The sequence below is a fragment of the Nilaparvata lugens genome, chromosome 3 (assembly GCF_014356525.2).
Source record: "Nilaparvata lugens isolate BPH chromosome 3, ASM1435652v1, whole genome shotgun sequence".
NCBI classification, from domain to species: domain Eukaryota; kingdom Metazoa; phylum Arthropoda; class Insecta; order Hemiptera; family Delphacidae; genus Nilaparvata; species Nilaparvata lugens.
In genome coordinates this window covers 54,521,348-54,538,188 of record NC_052506.1, presented here as the reverse complement: position 1 = coordinate 54,538,188, position 16,841 = coordinate 54,521,348, and the positions used below count along the sequence as shown (strand labels likewise).

Genomic DNA, 16,841 nt, shown 5'->3' with positions numbered 1-16,841 from the left:
TATTATGACCTCTTACATTATTATTTCCTCTTACTATTGGTTCATTTACTTCATAGTTCCTTTCTACCCCCTCTTCCTCTACACTCTACACATCTCATTATCTTCACCAATAACACCTTTGATGCTATGCTGTGGTTCATTACCGGAATTTCTGATATGATACCTATGAATTTCGCCTATAAACATTACCATCACCATCTTCTAATTTATATGACCTGAAATCATTAGCCTTACTAATCACTCTACCAGGTTTCCAACTACTTCCACCACTCCTGAAAATTGCATTATCCCCTGGCCTAAAATCATTTCTTACTCTAGAAGTTCTGTCATAATAGTGTTTCATTGTTTGTTGTTTGTCCTTCAATATGTTTTGAATTGAATTGTACTTAACATCAGTAACATGCAAATCTTTATACAAAGCGGGCAATTTTGTTTTTACCCTCCTACTCATTAATGTTTGTGCAGGTGACAAGCCAATACCCTCAATAGGTGTGTTTCTGTATGCAAGCAATGCTAAATTAATATCAGCATTCTTCCTCAAAAGATTTTTAGCTATCTTTACTCCGGCTTCAGCCCTCCCATTTGATTTGGGATAGTATGGACTAGATGTTTTAACAACAAAACCCCAATCACTAGCAAAACATTTAAATTCAGTCGATAAAAATGGCATATTATCTGAAACAAACTGGTTCGGAATTCCGTGAGTAGAGAAAATTTTCTTTAAAACAGAAATAATAGCAGAAGCAGATTTATATTTAATTTGTTTTACCTCTAACCACTTGGAGAAATAATCACTTAGTACTAAATAAGATAAATTATTAAATTCACAAATGTCAGCAGCTACTATACTGAAAGGATTATCAGGAATATCTCTTAGCATCATAGGCTCTTTAACATTAGCAGGTCTGTATTTCTCACATATCTTACATTTCAATACAAAATTCTCAATATCATTCGCCATATTAGGCCAATAATAACTTTGACGTGCCAGAGCAATAGTTTTTGTTACACCCATGACTCTCATGCAATAGTTGAAGAATTTTTGTTTGCAATTTTGTTGGTACAACTAACCTACTGTTGAATAATAAGTCATCTATCACACTAAGTTCATTCCTAATCTTATGAAAAAAATTAACATTGGCATTCAGCTGTCTGTTACTGACTGGCCAACCCTCACAAACATTTTTCTCTACAATAGATAAGATAGGATCATTATTTGTCGCTGATCTGAAATGTTTTGAATCCAAATCATTTATACAAATACACAGTGTAATTCCATGAACAACTTCAAGCATAGTTTCATCCTCCTGTACAGGATCATTCAAGTATGCTCGTGACAAAGTGTCTGCAACAAGCAATTGTTTTCCTGGCATGTATGATACATCTAAATTATATTTCAACAGTTTTAATTTCATTCTTTGAAGCCTCACAGATCCAATGCTACTTAATATTCTTCATATTCAAAATTGGTAGAAGAGGCTTATGGTCAGTAATAATTTGTATTTTAGTTCTTCCATAAATAGAATCATGATACTTTTTACAAGCAGTGACAATACTTAGCAATTCCTTCTCTGTTTGAGAGTAGTTTTTTTACAGTCAGTTAACCTACGAGATGCAAAACATACTAATCGTCCATTTTGCAAGAGACAGCTGCCCAAAGCATCTTTAGAAGCATAACACTGAATGGTAATATCCAATCTCTCACTAAAGTTAGCCAAAACAGGTGCAGTTGTTAATGCATTTTTGATGTTATTCAACTCAGTTGTATGGCAAGGTAGCCATAGGAATTCAACTCCATTCTTGAGCAACTGTCTAAGGTTGGCAGAGAGAGTAGACAAATTTGGAATAAAACTACGACAGTAATTAACTATAGCCTACCCAGGATTCTTTGCAATCCCTCTTTATTCGCGGGAGGCTCTGGCTTCAGAACTGCTTCAATTCTAGCTGGGTCAGGGCTCATACCTTGCCCACTAAAAATGTGACCAAGAAATTTTACTGTCTTCAACTTGTACTGAGTCTTGGACTTATTAAACTTTATATTCAATTGCCGTGCCCTATTGATAACCTTAAGTACTACTTGATCATGCTCTTCTTCTGTATCTGCTGCTATCAAAATATCGTCAAAATAAACTACAACACCCGGTATGTCCCCTAAATTTTTTGTGTTGATTTTCTGAAAATATTCAGGTGCTACATTTATGCCAAAAGGCAAACGTAAAAATTTATATAAAGTACCAAATGGAGTAGTAAATGTACATAATTTTGCAGACACAGGGGATAGTTTAACGTGATAAAATCCATCAGCAAGATCAAAGACACTGAAAAATCTTTTTCCTGACAACTTTGCAGTCACCTCTGATAAAGTAGGAATTAAATAATTTTGCATCTTTATGCATTTATTCAACTCATTAGGATCTAAACACAATCTTAAACTACCATCCGGTTTCTCAACAATAACTAAATTACTCACCCACCCTGCTTCTGGTTCTTCAACTTTTTCTATGATTTTGGAAAGTTCAAGACTATTCAATTTGCTTTTAAGTCTATCGCGAAGCGCAAGCGGGACTCTACGTGGTGGTGCTGCCACAGGTACACTATTATCCTTTAATTTTATGACTAATTCCTCTTGAAACTCTCCAACCCCAGTAAAAACATAAATATTATTTGTCACAAAATTTTCTTGTTCCAAGTTTTTAGTTGTGATTTGACAGACTTTTCTGATTATCAATTCAAGCTCTAAACAAGCATGCAAACCCAATATAGGTTTAGCATCAATATCTACCACTACAAAATTTTAAATCCTACTCATATTTTTCACAGTACATTGCAATTTCATGCAGCCAATAGGTTTAACATTAAACCCCCCATAAGATTCTATAAAGTTATACTGGTCGGCACACCCTTAGCAAGATTATCTGAACTAATACAACTTGTTGGCAACACATTTACCTCACTCCCAGTGTCTAGCTTAAACGTTATATTTTCATTTCCAACAGATATTTGTTGGAACCATGTTTTATTGTTGTTAGATATTGAATCAACCCTACAAAATTCGCCATCAAAGTCACCGTGCTCAAGTACTGCCAGACTATCAACAAACAAGTTTTCTTCTATAGCTTGAACCCGTTTTTTAAAACATTTGTTAGAAAAATGGTTAGGCTTACCGCATTTGTAGCATGTCTTACCTATAGCAGGACACTGTTTATTAACGTGGATACCTCCACATCTTGAGAAATAAGTTTGTCCTTCTTTAGATGAAGAGTGATGATTTTGTCCTTCTTTAGTTGAAGAGTAATGATGTTGTCCTTCTTTAGTTGAAGAGTCCTTCACTCTGGTGGAAAATTTTTGCCTCTGGTGATGTGAAATAGATTCTATATCCTGATGTCCTTGAATGTTTTTTACTTGTTGTTTCGTCACCTCAAAAGTCTTACAGATTTCAGCTGCCTTATCCAAAGTCAAGTCCGGAATATTTGAAAGTTTTTCTTGCACTTCACTTCTATGCACCCCCAACACTATTCTGTCTCTGATCATTTTCTCACTTTGATCCCCAAAATTGCAAGTCTTGACAAGTTTTTTTAGATCTTCAATGAATATGTGAATAGGTTCAGTTTTCCCTTGTATTCGTTTATAAAACAGAAAACGTTCATAAATTTCATTCCGTTTAGGAACTAAATGATTCTCAAATTCTTTCAGCACAGAAACCAATTTTTGTTTTTCGTCATCACTGATTTTGAAGTTGTTGTATATGTCCAGGCCCTCATCGCCGATTATATTTAGAAAAACTGCAACTTTCACTGGTTCCTTTTCCGCACTCTTTCCACTAGCAAGTAAATAAATTTCGAAATTTTGTTTAAATCTTTTCCAGTTTGAAACCACGTCACCCTCCAATGTGAGCGGTGCCGGTATACGCACCTCCATTCTAACCAAAAAAGCCTTACGGACGGTTACCGACGTCAAAATTAACTGTTTTGCACTTTGTCAAATTATTTTCCTCGTCGCCATGTTTTAAAATAAAAGTCATTGCCTCTCTTCTATTTCATTTATTGAAACTCCATACATTACAACATAATCAACATTACATCTTTTTAAACATAACCTTAAAACCTTCCAATTCTTTTCAGTGGCCACTGCCATCTACATAATACAACAGGAAATACATTTCTTGTTATGGAAGAGGTGAACCTCTCTCCCTCGTCCTCTTCACCATGCGGGCGCCCCACCATAACATGGAATGTATTAACGGAGATACCTTTATCCCGGCTTCGACCGCTTCCCTATGCGCGCACCCTAAATACTGTACGGTCAGGTAAAGGTTAAGTCTATGGGATCAGGGGCCGGGCGTAGCCCGATCCTCCGTCTTTGGAAGTAACTGGGCACAGTGTTATCTCTGGCATAATTTCGGGAAGTCTCTGGAAGTATGAGGCACGTGAAATTAACCAGACTGTGCTATTCATGGGTTCGCTTCTGTCTCTGGAAGTAGGAGGCACGTGAAATTAACTAGACTGTGCTATTAATAGGTTCGCCTCTGTCTCTGGAAGTAGGAGGCACGTGAAATTAACCAGACTGTGCTATTCATGGGTTCGCCTCTGTCTCTGGAAGTAGCATCGCATAGAATGTTGAAACCCCCCTCCCCCGGGCTTCGGCCCACTCACTGCAGCAGCTGCAGCAGTTTCCACGCCCAGATGCTAGTCGTTCTAACAGTGGTTTGTGGTTCCACTGCACTTCATGCTAAAGTGAGGCTAAACTCCACTTATGAAACTTGCCTACCGACTACACAGTGGTGCTGACTCGCGTACCTACGGTAGCAGATGCGCCCGGGCCTCACGGAGTGTGTACGAAATATAGGAGCATCGTTATTAATGTGCGACCCGAGATAAAACCACTGTCTCTTGCAGACAATTTATCCTGTTTTATGTCTCACATTGACTAATACTTCAACTCATGGGAATTAAACTTCAACTGTACCGTCTGTATAGTCTATGTGCTATGTACTCATTTAGGCCAAGGTAAAGGCTGATTCAAGGTGGATTCCGCATATCAGTGTCAGGGTAAGGTAGGCCTACGATAAAGTGGAGATGATATTGCCATAAGTTCTAATGGTACAATTCCCACTCATCCCGACCGATAGTCCCATTCCATCTCAGATGGGATAACATTTTCACTATACCAGACACCTAAACTGATACGATACTGATATCATGATATAAACTGACCAAGTACTCCATACCCATTGAATACCGGCATGGATACAAAAAGTACTTATACGATATTCTACCGATACCAGTAGTTATAGAATCAAAAATACTCACATTCATTCAAATCCCACTAAACGTACCTAGTATATAAGAAATTGTATGTTTACTGGTCGAATTTACTTGACAATGACAAAAATATTGAAAGAAAACTACAAGTTGAATTAAGAATACATTATTTGAAAAGCAATTGAAAGAAAGGTACTTTCATTGATTCTGGGAGAAGTGTTTGATATTCGAAGAGAAGAATTTTTTGAAACAATTCAATTTTATCTAAAAAAATTCTCCTCACACTTTTTGAGCAATATCAGAAAATTGGGATGGAATTTCACTCATAAATCTGTGGTTACATTAGAAATTTGAGAGTCACATTATCAGTCTGCCAACGATGATATTTTGAGACCTCAAGTGTCAAATTCTTTTATTGGAAGAGTTTATGATCAACTTTTAGATAAAAGGTTTAACCGTTTAACCTATTCTATGTAATAATATCTGAGACCCGTCTCTCGAAAGTCACAAGTGACTTATTAAGTATAGAGCTATCCCTTGACACCATTAATTTGCCTAACAGTTCCAATAGTTTTCTACTCCAATACTACAAGTTTTCAACTTCAATAATATAATCTTCAAGTTCAGAAAAACGAAGTTTATTAGGAAAAACTTCCATGGTTCCTCATATGGTGTGTCCGACTACATAATTTTTTTTAATAAAAAAATCAAATAGCAATTTTCCAGCACACCACGTGATTCGTTAGTAATTTGTATTGTTTTTATTATTTTTTCAATATTCATTGTAACTATTACATTGTATATTATTGTTTTTCCCAAATTGTATTTTTTGTGCGTTGTGAATAAAAATTGATTGATTTATTAAAATAATTTATGTGTATGATGGACGCTGAAATAGATGGTCCACGAGAAAAAGATTAGCTTTTTGATTATATTATAATGATATAATATCACAAAACATTAAAATAGCCCGATATTTCTAACAAATAAACACAGATACTCTGTACTTCTTTGCTTGAGAGAAGACATTGTAGCCTATACATTTCAAAAATGTAACATTATTCAGTTTTTATGTTTGAACAACGGTAACATCCAAATCAGTGCCTTGAAATTGAATGAGAATAACAAGATAAGTTGTAACAGCGCCAGCAATCTGAAACAAGGACATTAATCATTTCAATATAAGAAATTGAAATAATACATTGAAAAAGTAATTCATTATTAAAAAAAATGGTTTATGACCTGATGAAGCTTTTGTGGGTGAACCTTATGTGATTATATAATTATATTTTGATCTAAAGAGAGAGGAAAGCTTTTGTGTTAACTTTTGTGATATAACCTATGAATTTAGAAAAATATATTATGGATGATTAACGGTTCTATCAAATGAAATTTTAATGAATTACAATTAAAGGATGCTCAATGTTTTATTCATCTTTCTCATGACAAGTCAATTGCCGAGATGGACGAATGGAAGAATCTATTGAAAAATTGAATATAACTCATTTTTCATCAAGTACTATGACTCATCCTATCCTATCACTATGAGTACTACGACTCATCCAAGTACTACGCCTATCGTTGATGGAAAGCTCCATAATATTATAACTAAGTTTTCAGAATATTTTTAATATCAGAAGAAACTGTTTGGCCATTTAGAAATACTGATTTATTAGCGTGGTCGAAGAAACAAATAAGCTATCTAAGTCTACTCTTCAGCTATTTTCAACCGCTCTTATTAATACAAATGGATTGAGAGATCTTTTTAAAGACGGGTATAAGTTAACGAATAAAAAATTCAGAAGAATACTACCACTTCTCTATAAAATGCTGAGGGTAATCAGTGAAAAAATGGTATTCAAAAAGCCTATTAAACGGTACGGTATCTCAGCTCTTACCATCACATTCTGTGAAAGAAACTTCAATCATAATAGTTTTGTCATTGAAGCAATAAGAACAAAGTTCATTTCATTCCTAGCATGGCTAGACCTTACAGACCTACTTTTCATACTCACTGAAGTTATTACTGGTAGATCAAGTTTGAACATGCCGTAGGCTGAGTACTCGGCCCTATGATGGGTCAGTTGTAGTGCAAAAGTTTCCAACTGCAACAAAAATATACATTTCCAATTTGAATAATCCTAAAGGCAGTTCTACCTGAAAAACTTGATCCAGAGATAAAAAAAACATTTATGGGCTGTAATCAAAATAGGATATTAGTATTTAATTATTAAAGAGATGATGCTAATTAGAGAAAGCAAAAGAAAATCATTAAAAATAGAGATTCAAATTGTGTGAAAAGATTAATTTATTGATTTATGTTGCAAAAAAACGGTAAGAAGAGCAGGGAAAATACAAAAAAAAAAATAAAGAGGAGAAAAAATAAAAAGAAAAGCAAGATAACAGAATGCAAAGTTAACAGAATGGAAAGAAAAATAGACGGATTAAACAATAATTATGAACAAAAACTCTAGAGCTTCGGGAGTGAGTGACAAAAGCCAAATTTTAATTAATCTCTTAATCTTATTTCCACAATTACATGCAGCAATGGCATTCTTCACCTCAAGCGGCAAAGCATTATAAAATCTAGGTGCCAGGAAAATGAACGTTTTACGAAAAAGAGTGCAATTGGGTTTAGGACATCTGACTTGGGAAGCCGCAGTCCGCCTGGTCTGTCGAAGTGCGGTAACAGGCTGACAGTAATCAATTGTCACACCTCTATTTCCACTTATATTGAAGAACAATGACAAAACCTTGAATACATATAGGAACCTAACAGGCAAAATTCTAAGATGACAGAACAGTGGAAATGTATGATCATCAAACCTACTGCCCGTTATCAATCTTATAAAAGCTTTTTGAAGTTTAATAATTGGATCCTGGTTAGCGTAATAGGAGCTTCCCCAACATGTGATTCCATATTCAATTTTGGAATGTACAAATGAAAAATAAAGTTCCTTCATTACATTAAAATCGCACAAATATTTGATGCGATGGAAAATCATCAAATAGAACCTTAAAGACTTCTTTAGAGTTTCAATTTGTTGCCTCCAATTCAGATTTTCATCCAGTGAAAGACCCAAATATTTGATAGTCTTTGCTGAACTGATACTGGGACAGTCACAGCTAGAATAGGAACAAACCGGAGAGTGAAAGCGCAGTGGAGCAGGCAAGTCAGCACTTCCAGAGAGACTGAACATCATATAATTAGTTTTGGCTACATTAATTTTAAGTTTGTTACATGTAAACCATAGAGATATTTTGTTCAAGTCAGACTGCATTTTCTGATGTAAATCTTGAAGGTTATTACTTTTATATGAAAGAGCAGTGTCGTCCGCAAAAGCAGTTATCCGTCCATTCAATTCACCATTATACAAATCATTTACAAAAATTAAGAAGAGAATAGGGCCAAGAACCGAACCTTGCGGCACACCACAAGTTATGGGTAATACTTCACTTGCAACGTTTCTGATCCTTACATACTGTTTCCTACCCTGTAGGAAGGACTTAAACCAATCTAGTGGAATTCCCCTTACACCAGCACTCTCCAGCTTGCGGAACAGCAGACTATGATTAACTGTATCGAATGCTTTACTAATATCCAGGAAGATTCCCGCTGTTTTGCCACTACAGCCACTGTTTAATCCTGAATAGACATATTCCAAAAGATGCTGTAAGGCAATTTCTGTACAAAGATTTTCCCTGAAACCGAACTGGCAAGCCGAAAAAAAGTTGCAGCTATTGAGGAATGAAAGTAATCTAGTTTTTATAATTTTTTCAAATAGTTTTGACATGACTGGTAATAATGAGATGGGTCTGTAGTTTTCTTTACTGAGTTTATTTCCTTTTTTGAAGATGGGAACAACAGTAGCCGACTTCAGTATTTCAGGAAAACAACCAGATACCAACGACAAGTTAAACAAATATAAAAGAACTGAAGAAATAGAAGAAAAGTTATCTTTAAGGATTCTAGCAGTCACAACATCGTCACCCGAACTTTTACGAGTAGAAAGAGAGTCAACAAATGTTTTGAGTTCAACAAGTGTAACAGGGCTGAAAAAAATAGATTTATGGCTAGTTTTAATTCTGAAGGACTCTGAAGATTGTGCCTGAATATGGGTGGGTAAAGCAGGAAAAGAATCAGAAAGATTCTTAGGCATTTCAATAAAGTATTTATTCATTACGTCAGAAACTAGGCGGTTGTCATCAATTAAAATACCATTCTCCTGCAACACAATATCCGTATCTTTATTATTGTCTTTTACTGGCAAAAGTGTTTTTATTGTTTTCCATTTTTCTCGGGGGTTATGTTTTTGAATGAATAACTGTGAAGAGTAAAATAGAAGTTTGGCCTCTTTCACCCATACTTTTATCTTATCTTTCATATTTACGAATTTTCTTTTGAGGATCAAATTGTTTGGATCATTTTTATGCATCTTATGCAATTTGTCTCTTACATAAATGGCATTGGACAAACCAGGAGTCATCCAGGGCTTTAACATTTTTATGTTCTGTTTGTATTTAATATTTTTTTGTGATTCTACAATACAGTTATTTAAGATTTGATAAAAAATATCAAATGCTTTGTTAGTTTCGGGTTCTTCAAAGACAGGTTCCCAATTTTCATATTTTAATAAGGTACTCAAACGCTTGTGGTCCAATTTTTTAAATTCAGACTGCTGAATCCTTCTCTTTTCAATAACTATAGGCAAAATACAAGCCACCGCCCGGTGATCCGTGATTAGGGTTTCAATGACAGCAACTTTGTCAATGACAAAAAGATTTGAACGATATGATAAGTGGTCAATACAGGTTGAAGATGACCCCACTACCCTCGTCCCTATATCTATTAACTGCTGCATACCATTTCCATTGAGACAATTTAGATACGAATCACTATAAACATCCGAAACACTAACATTTAGGTTAACATCCCCTAGACAATATAAATCTGAGCTCCTGGTGGTAGCCAAGAATCTATCAAAACTGGCAATAAATGTATGCCGTTCACCTAGGTGAAATCTGTACAAACCTAACACATTAAATAAATAATTCTTGTATTTACAAAAAAGTAACAGTGAGTCACAGTCAGCAATGCAACAATCCTTTTTAGTGGCAGTAATAGAAGAATGAACAAAGATCACAACACCGCCCGCCCTCGTCACAGAACCAGCAGCAGCAAAGCTTTCATATCCGACAATATTATATAAATTTAATTCATTCATATCCTGCAACCAGGCTTCACTTAAAATTATTATATGTGGCTTGGTTATTAAATTATTAATGTATGAAAGGAAGTTATCAAAATTAGTATTTAGGCTTCGGATGTTTTGATGGAAGAACAAAATACCAGAATCCGAATAAAAAAACTCATTCACTTCATCAATTGAGCTTAAAAGAGTCGTTTCAGAATTATTCATTCGCTAACTTTGAAGTTTAAATTAACTAGCATCAATCAACAATTGCACTCTTTTCCATAAATTTGATATAAATGGGGGAAAAATAAATGAATCTTTTGAACAAATGAAAATCAATTCGGCAAAAGCAGCTCCACCAGAACATAATATGAATAGAAGAAAACAGTTTAAACTAACATGATTGATAATAAACAACGATAGACCGCTACAAAAATCTGTTATCAATTCGACTGGGATAGCCATCACAATCATAACGGAGCTTGATAAAGCTCTGAACTGAGTGATAAAATTTGTGTCACCAGTACTATGCTTTCCAATGCTGAAAATGTTATCATTACACAAAAATTGAGATAAACCAACTAGAGCACATCGCTTGACCCAATGTGCACAATTGGATTCATAACCTCTACGATATACTATTATCAAATAATATAAGTAATATAAAACGTTTGACAAGTTTTTTATAAAACGTTTTTCGAGTTTGCAAACAGTAAGATTGACGACCAGACTAATACAATTACTAATCAAACTTTGAAAATAAATGAGTGCCTTAGATTAATTGAGGACTTGAAAAAAGAGAATGCAAGCCTTAAGAGGAAAGTTTGTGACTTGGAGACACGGCTCGAAGATGCTGAACAGTACACACGCTCCAATACACTTGAAATCTATGGAGTACCAGAGACGAAAAACGAGGATGTGTATGAAACTGTAAAGAGAGTGTGTAATGCTCTTGATGTTAATATAACAAGAGAAAAAATTGACGTCTGCCATCGACTGGGAAAACCTAAGGGAGACAATCGGCCTGCTGGTATTATTGTGAAATTTGTCAGGAGAGAGGACAAGTTCTCGGTGGTGGCGAGGAGAAAGGTTAAGCGTAATTTATCGACGCAGGACCTTGGATTCCAGCAGCAGGCAGTAGTCTACATCAACGAGAGTCTAAGTCCGGCGCGGAGAAGAATTTTTGCGGCTGCCAGGGAGGCTAAGAAGAAATATGACTACGCTTATCTGTGGGTGCAGAACGGGAAGATACTAATGAGGAAGGAGCAGGGTAAACCGATTGTGAAAATATCGTCGTTGAGTGATCTCGATAGACTGTAAATTGTTTTTTCTTAATGTTTCAATACTAGAGGAAAATATCAATGACTTTCGTTTATTGCAAAAATTTCGCTTTCGCTATTCGGGTAGAAATAAGGAATGTTTAATTTTTCATTGTTTGTTTTCTCTCCTATATAAAATTGATTTCTCTAGTTGGTCAAACGTTTTATATTACTTATATTATTTGATAATAGTATATCGTAGAGGTTATGAATCCAATGTGCACATTGGATTCATAACCTCTACGATATACTATTATCAAATAATATAAGTAATATAAAACGTTTGACAAGTTTTTTATAAAACGTTTTTCGAGTTTGCAAACAGTAAGATTGACGACCAGACTAATACAATTACTAATCAAACTTTGAAAATAAATGAGTGCTTAGATTAATTGAGGACTTGAAAAAAGAGAATGCAAGCCTTAAGAGGAAAGTTGTGACTTGGAGACACGGCTCGAAGATGCTGAACAGTACACACGCTCCAATACACTTGAAATCTATGGAGTACCAGAGACGAAAAACGAGGATGTGTATGAAACTGTAAAGAGAGTGTGTAATGCTCTTGATGTTAATATAACAAGAGAAAAAATTGACGTCTGCCATCGACTGGGAAAACCTAAGGGAGACAATCGGCCTGCTGGTATTATTGTGAAATTTGTCAGGAGAGAGGACAAGTTCTCGGTGGTGGCGAGGAGAAAGGTTAAGCGTAATTTATCGACGCAGGACCTTGGATTCCAGCAGCAGGCAGTAGTCTACATCAACGAGAGTCTAAGTCCGGCGCGGAGAAGAATTTTTGCGGCTGCCAGGGAGGCTAAGAAGAAATATGACTACGCTTATCTGTGGGTGCAGAACGGGAAGATACTAATGAGGAAGGAGCAGGGTAAACCGATTGTGAAAATATCGTCGTTGAGTGATCTCGATAGACTGTAAATTGTTTTTTCTTAATGTTTCAATACTAGAGGAAAATATCAATGACTTTCGTTTATTGCAAAAATTTCGCTTTCGCTATTCGGGTAGAAATAAGGAATGTTTAATTTTTCATTGTTTGTTTTCTCTCCTATATAAAATTGATTTCCCTAGTTGGTCAAACGTTTTATATTACTTATATTATTTGATAATAGTATATCGTAGAGGTTATGAATCCAATTGTGCACATTGGGTCAAGCGATGTGCTCTAGTTGGTTTATCTCAATTTTTGTGTAATGATAACATTTTCAGCATTGGAAAGCATAGTACTGGTGACACAAATTTTATCACTCAGTTCAGAGCTTTATCAAGCTCCGTTATGATTGTGATGGCTATCCCAGTCGAATTGATAACAGATTTTTGTAGCGGTCTATCGTTGTTTATTATCAATCATGTTAGTTTAAACTGTTTTCTTCTATTCATATTATGTTCTGGTGGAGCTGCTTTTGCCAAATTGATTTTCATTTGTTCAAAAGATTCATTTATTTTTCCCCCATTTATATCAAATTTATGGAAAAGAGAAGGATTCAGCAGTCTGAATTTAAAAAATTGGACCACAAGCGTTTGAGTACCTTATTAAAATATGAAAATTGGGAACCTGTCTTTGAAGAACCCGAAACTAACAAAGCATTTGATATTTTTTATCAAATCTTAAATAACTGTATTGTAGAATCACAAAAAAATATTAAATACAAACAGAACATAAAAATGTTAAAGCCCTGGATGACTCCTGGTTTGTCCAATGCCATTTATGTAAGAGACAAATTGCATAAGATGCATAAAAATGATCCAAACAATTTGATCCTCAAAAGAAAATTCGTAAATATGAAAGATAAAATAAAAGTATGGGTGAAAGAGGCCAAACTTCTATTTTACTCTTCACAGTTATTCATTCAAAAACATAACCCCCGAGAAAAATGGAAAACAATAAAAACACTTTTGCCAGTAAAAGACAATAATAAAGATACGGATATTGTGTTGCAGGAGAATGGTATTTTAATTGATGACAACCGCCTAGTTTCTGACGTAATGAATAAATACTTTATTGAAATGCCTAAGAATCTTTCTGATTCTTTTCCTGCTTTACCCACCCATATTCAGGCACAATCTTCAGAGTCCTTCAGAATTAAAACTAGCCATAAATCTATTTTTTTCAGCCCTGTTACACTTGTTGAACTCAAAACATTTGTTGACTCTCTTTCTACTCGTAAAAGTTCGGGTGACGATGTTGTGACTGCTAGAATCCTTAAAGATAACTTTTCTTCTATTTCTTCAGTTCTTTTATATTTGTTTAACTTGTCGTTGGTATCTGGTTGTTTTCCTGAAATACTGAAGTCGGCTACTGTTGTTCCCATCTTCAAAAAAGGAAATAAACTCAGTAAAGAAAACTACAGACCCATCTCATTATTACCAGTCATGTCAAAACTATTTGAAAAAATTATAAAAACTAGATTACTTTCATTCCTCAATAGCTGCAACTTTTTTTCGGCCTGCCAGTTCGGTTTCAGGGAAAATCTTTGTACAGAAATTGCCTTACAGCATCTTTTGGAATATGTCTATTCAGGATTAAACAGTGGCTGTAGTGGCAAAACAGCGGGAATCTTCCTGGATATTAGTAAAGCATTCGATACAGTTAATCATAGTCTGCTGTTCCGCAAGCTGGAGAGTGCTGGTGTAAGGGGAATTCCACTAGATTGGTTTAAGTCCTTCCTACAGGGTAGGAAACAGTATGTAAGGATCAGAAACGTTGCAAGTGAAGTATTACCCATAACTTGTGGTGTGCCGCAAGGTTCGGTTCTTGGCCCTATTCTCTTCTTAATTTTTGTAAATGATTTGTATAATGGTGAATTGAATGGACGGATAACTGCTTTTGCGGACGACACTGCTCTTTCATATAAAAGTAATAACCTTCAAGATTTACATCAGAAAATGCAGTCTGACTTGAACAAAATATCTCTATGGTTTACATGTAACAAACTTAAAATTAATGTAGCCAAAACTATTATATGATGTTCAGTCTCTCTGGAAGTGCTGACTTGCCTGCTCCACTGCGCTTTCACTCTCCGGTTTGTTCCTATTCTAGCTGTGACTGTCCCAGTATCAGTCCAGCAAAGACTATCAAATATTTGGGTCTTTCACTGGATGAAAATCTGAATTGGAGGCAACAAATTGAAACTCTAAAGAAGTCTTTAAGGTTCTATTTGATGATTTTCCATCGCATAAATATTTGTGCGATTTTAATGTAATGAAGGAACTTTATTTTTCATTTGTACATTCCAAAATTGAATATGGAATCACATGTTGGGGAAGCTCCTATTACGCTAACCAGGATCCAATTATTAAACTTCAAAAAGCTTTTATAAGATTGATAACGGGCAGTAGGTTTGATGATCATACATTTCCACTGTTCTGTCATCTTAGAATTTTGCCTGTTAGGTTCCTATATGTATTCAAGGTTTTGTCATTGTTCTTCAATATAAGTGGAAATAGAGGTGTGACAATTGATTACTGTCAGCCTGTTACCGCACTTCGACAGACCAGGCGGACTGCGGCTTCCCAAGTCAGATGTCCTAAACCCAATTGCACTCTTTTTCGTAAAACGTTCATTTTCCTGGCACCTAGATTTTATAATGCTTTGCCGCTTGAGGTCAAGAATGCCATTGCTGCATGTAATTGTGGAAATAAGATTAAGAGATTAATTAAAATTTGGCTTTTGTCACTCACTCCCGAAGCTCTAGAGTTTTTGTTCATAATTATTGTTTAATCCGTCTATTTTTCTTTCCATTCTGTTAACTTTGCATTCTGTTATCTTGCTTTTCTTTTTATTTTTTCTCCTCTTTATTTTTTTTTTTGTATTTTCCCTGCTCTTCTTACCGTTTTTTTTTGCAACATAAATCAATAAATTAATCTTTTCACACAATTTGAATCTCTATTTTTAATGATTTTCTTTTGCTTTCTCTAATTAGCATCATCTCTTTAATAATTAAATACTAATATCCTATTTTGATTACAGCCCATAAATGTTTTTTTTATCTCTCTTTTTTCTTTTTTTTCAGTCCATTCTATTGCTTTAGTAAAATAGTGTGTTAGACTCCCTCCAGCGGTCCGTAAGTTGCATCTTACGTGCTGGATTGTATTTTTCTCAATAAGTAATATTAAATTTGGTTTGATTCGTTACTATGCAGTTATGTATATTATAAACTTGTTTATTTGTTTTTTTATATGCATGTATTTTACATTTTCTTGTATTGAGCTTATTGAGAATAAATAAATTATTATTATTATTATATTATTATTATTATTATTATTATATTTCTGTAATAAGAACGGTTTTCATGAAATTATAAAAAAAATTAATATTGATCTTTAAATGGTGAAAAGTGGTCATGCATGCAGTACGAAAAAAATTAATTTCTCTGTTATTCTTCGACCAATCTAATAATTAGGTATCATTGGAATCGTGAAAAAATTTGCTAACTTTCTTGTCTCTTGTAAATTTTCTGTAAAATGGACGGTTTTCGAGATATTCGCCATCAAAAATTTAAAATGGCCGCCATTTTGAAAAATTTCAACGAAAAATTTTTTTTTAATTTTTTATAGTTGAGTCTTTATAGCATAAATATTCATGCCAAATTTCAGATCAATACAACATTTCGTTCTTGAGATAAAAATTTTAAGTGAAAAAAACAAAATGGCAGCTATAAGGAAAACCGCTGAGTTTTGGACACTTCAAATATGACATTTGTAGTCTCCTAGCATCCAGGTACAATACCCTAAAATTCTCGACACTACTTCTGAAACACCCTGTATATTATATGCTTATGCTTTTTTTCAGGCCCAGTTCAGTAATAAGTACACAAATAACAAAAAATGGACAAACTAATGAATAAAACCATAGAGAAACGATAGCATAAGTAGATATCCCATGGTATAGGGCGTTTATGTCGCAACTTTTGCTGTTATCCCAAGCCGATAGTTCACGTAGTTCTTTCCCATGCAGCTGTGTGACGCTGGTAGTCTCTCAAATTGTGCCGTTCATACACTCTCACCCCAACAAAACAGTAAAAATTGACAGTAATCGGCTTGAGATAACAGTAAAA

The 16,841-nt window shown here is 34.7% G+C and overlaps 1 protein-coding gene across 4 annotated transcripts in view; it reads right to left on the bottom strand.

The window, feature by feature from the left end:
* Positions 1–1,365: 1,365 nt before the first annotated feature.
* LOC111053806 (gustatory receptor for sugar taste 43a) overlaps positions 1,366–16,841 on the bottom strand; it is a 28,658-nt gene continuing 13,182 nt past the window's right edge. For 3 of the 4 annotated variants that reach the window (XM_039424041.1, XM_039424042.1, XM_039424043.1), the window contains 2 exons: positions 7,277–7,366; positions 6,173–6,414 (listed from right to left, as the gene is read on the bottom strand). In XM_039424041.1, the coding sequence (XP_039279975.1) occupies positions 6,331–6,414; positions 7,277–7,366 (174 nt within the window). In that variant the 3' untranslated portion in view covers positions 6,173–6,330. Of the gene's footprint in view, positions 6,415–7,276; positions 7,367–16,841 lie in introns of all 4 variants that reach the window. The other variant, XM_039424040.1, reaches the window with a different exon arrangement.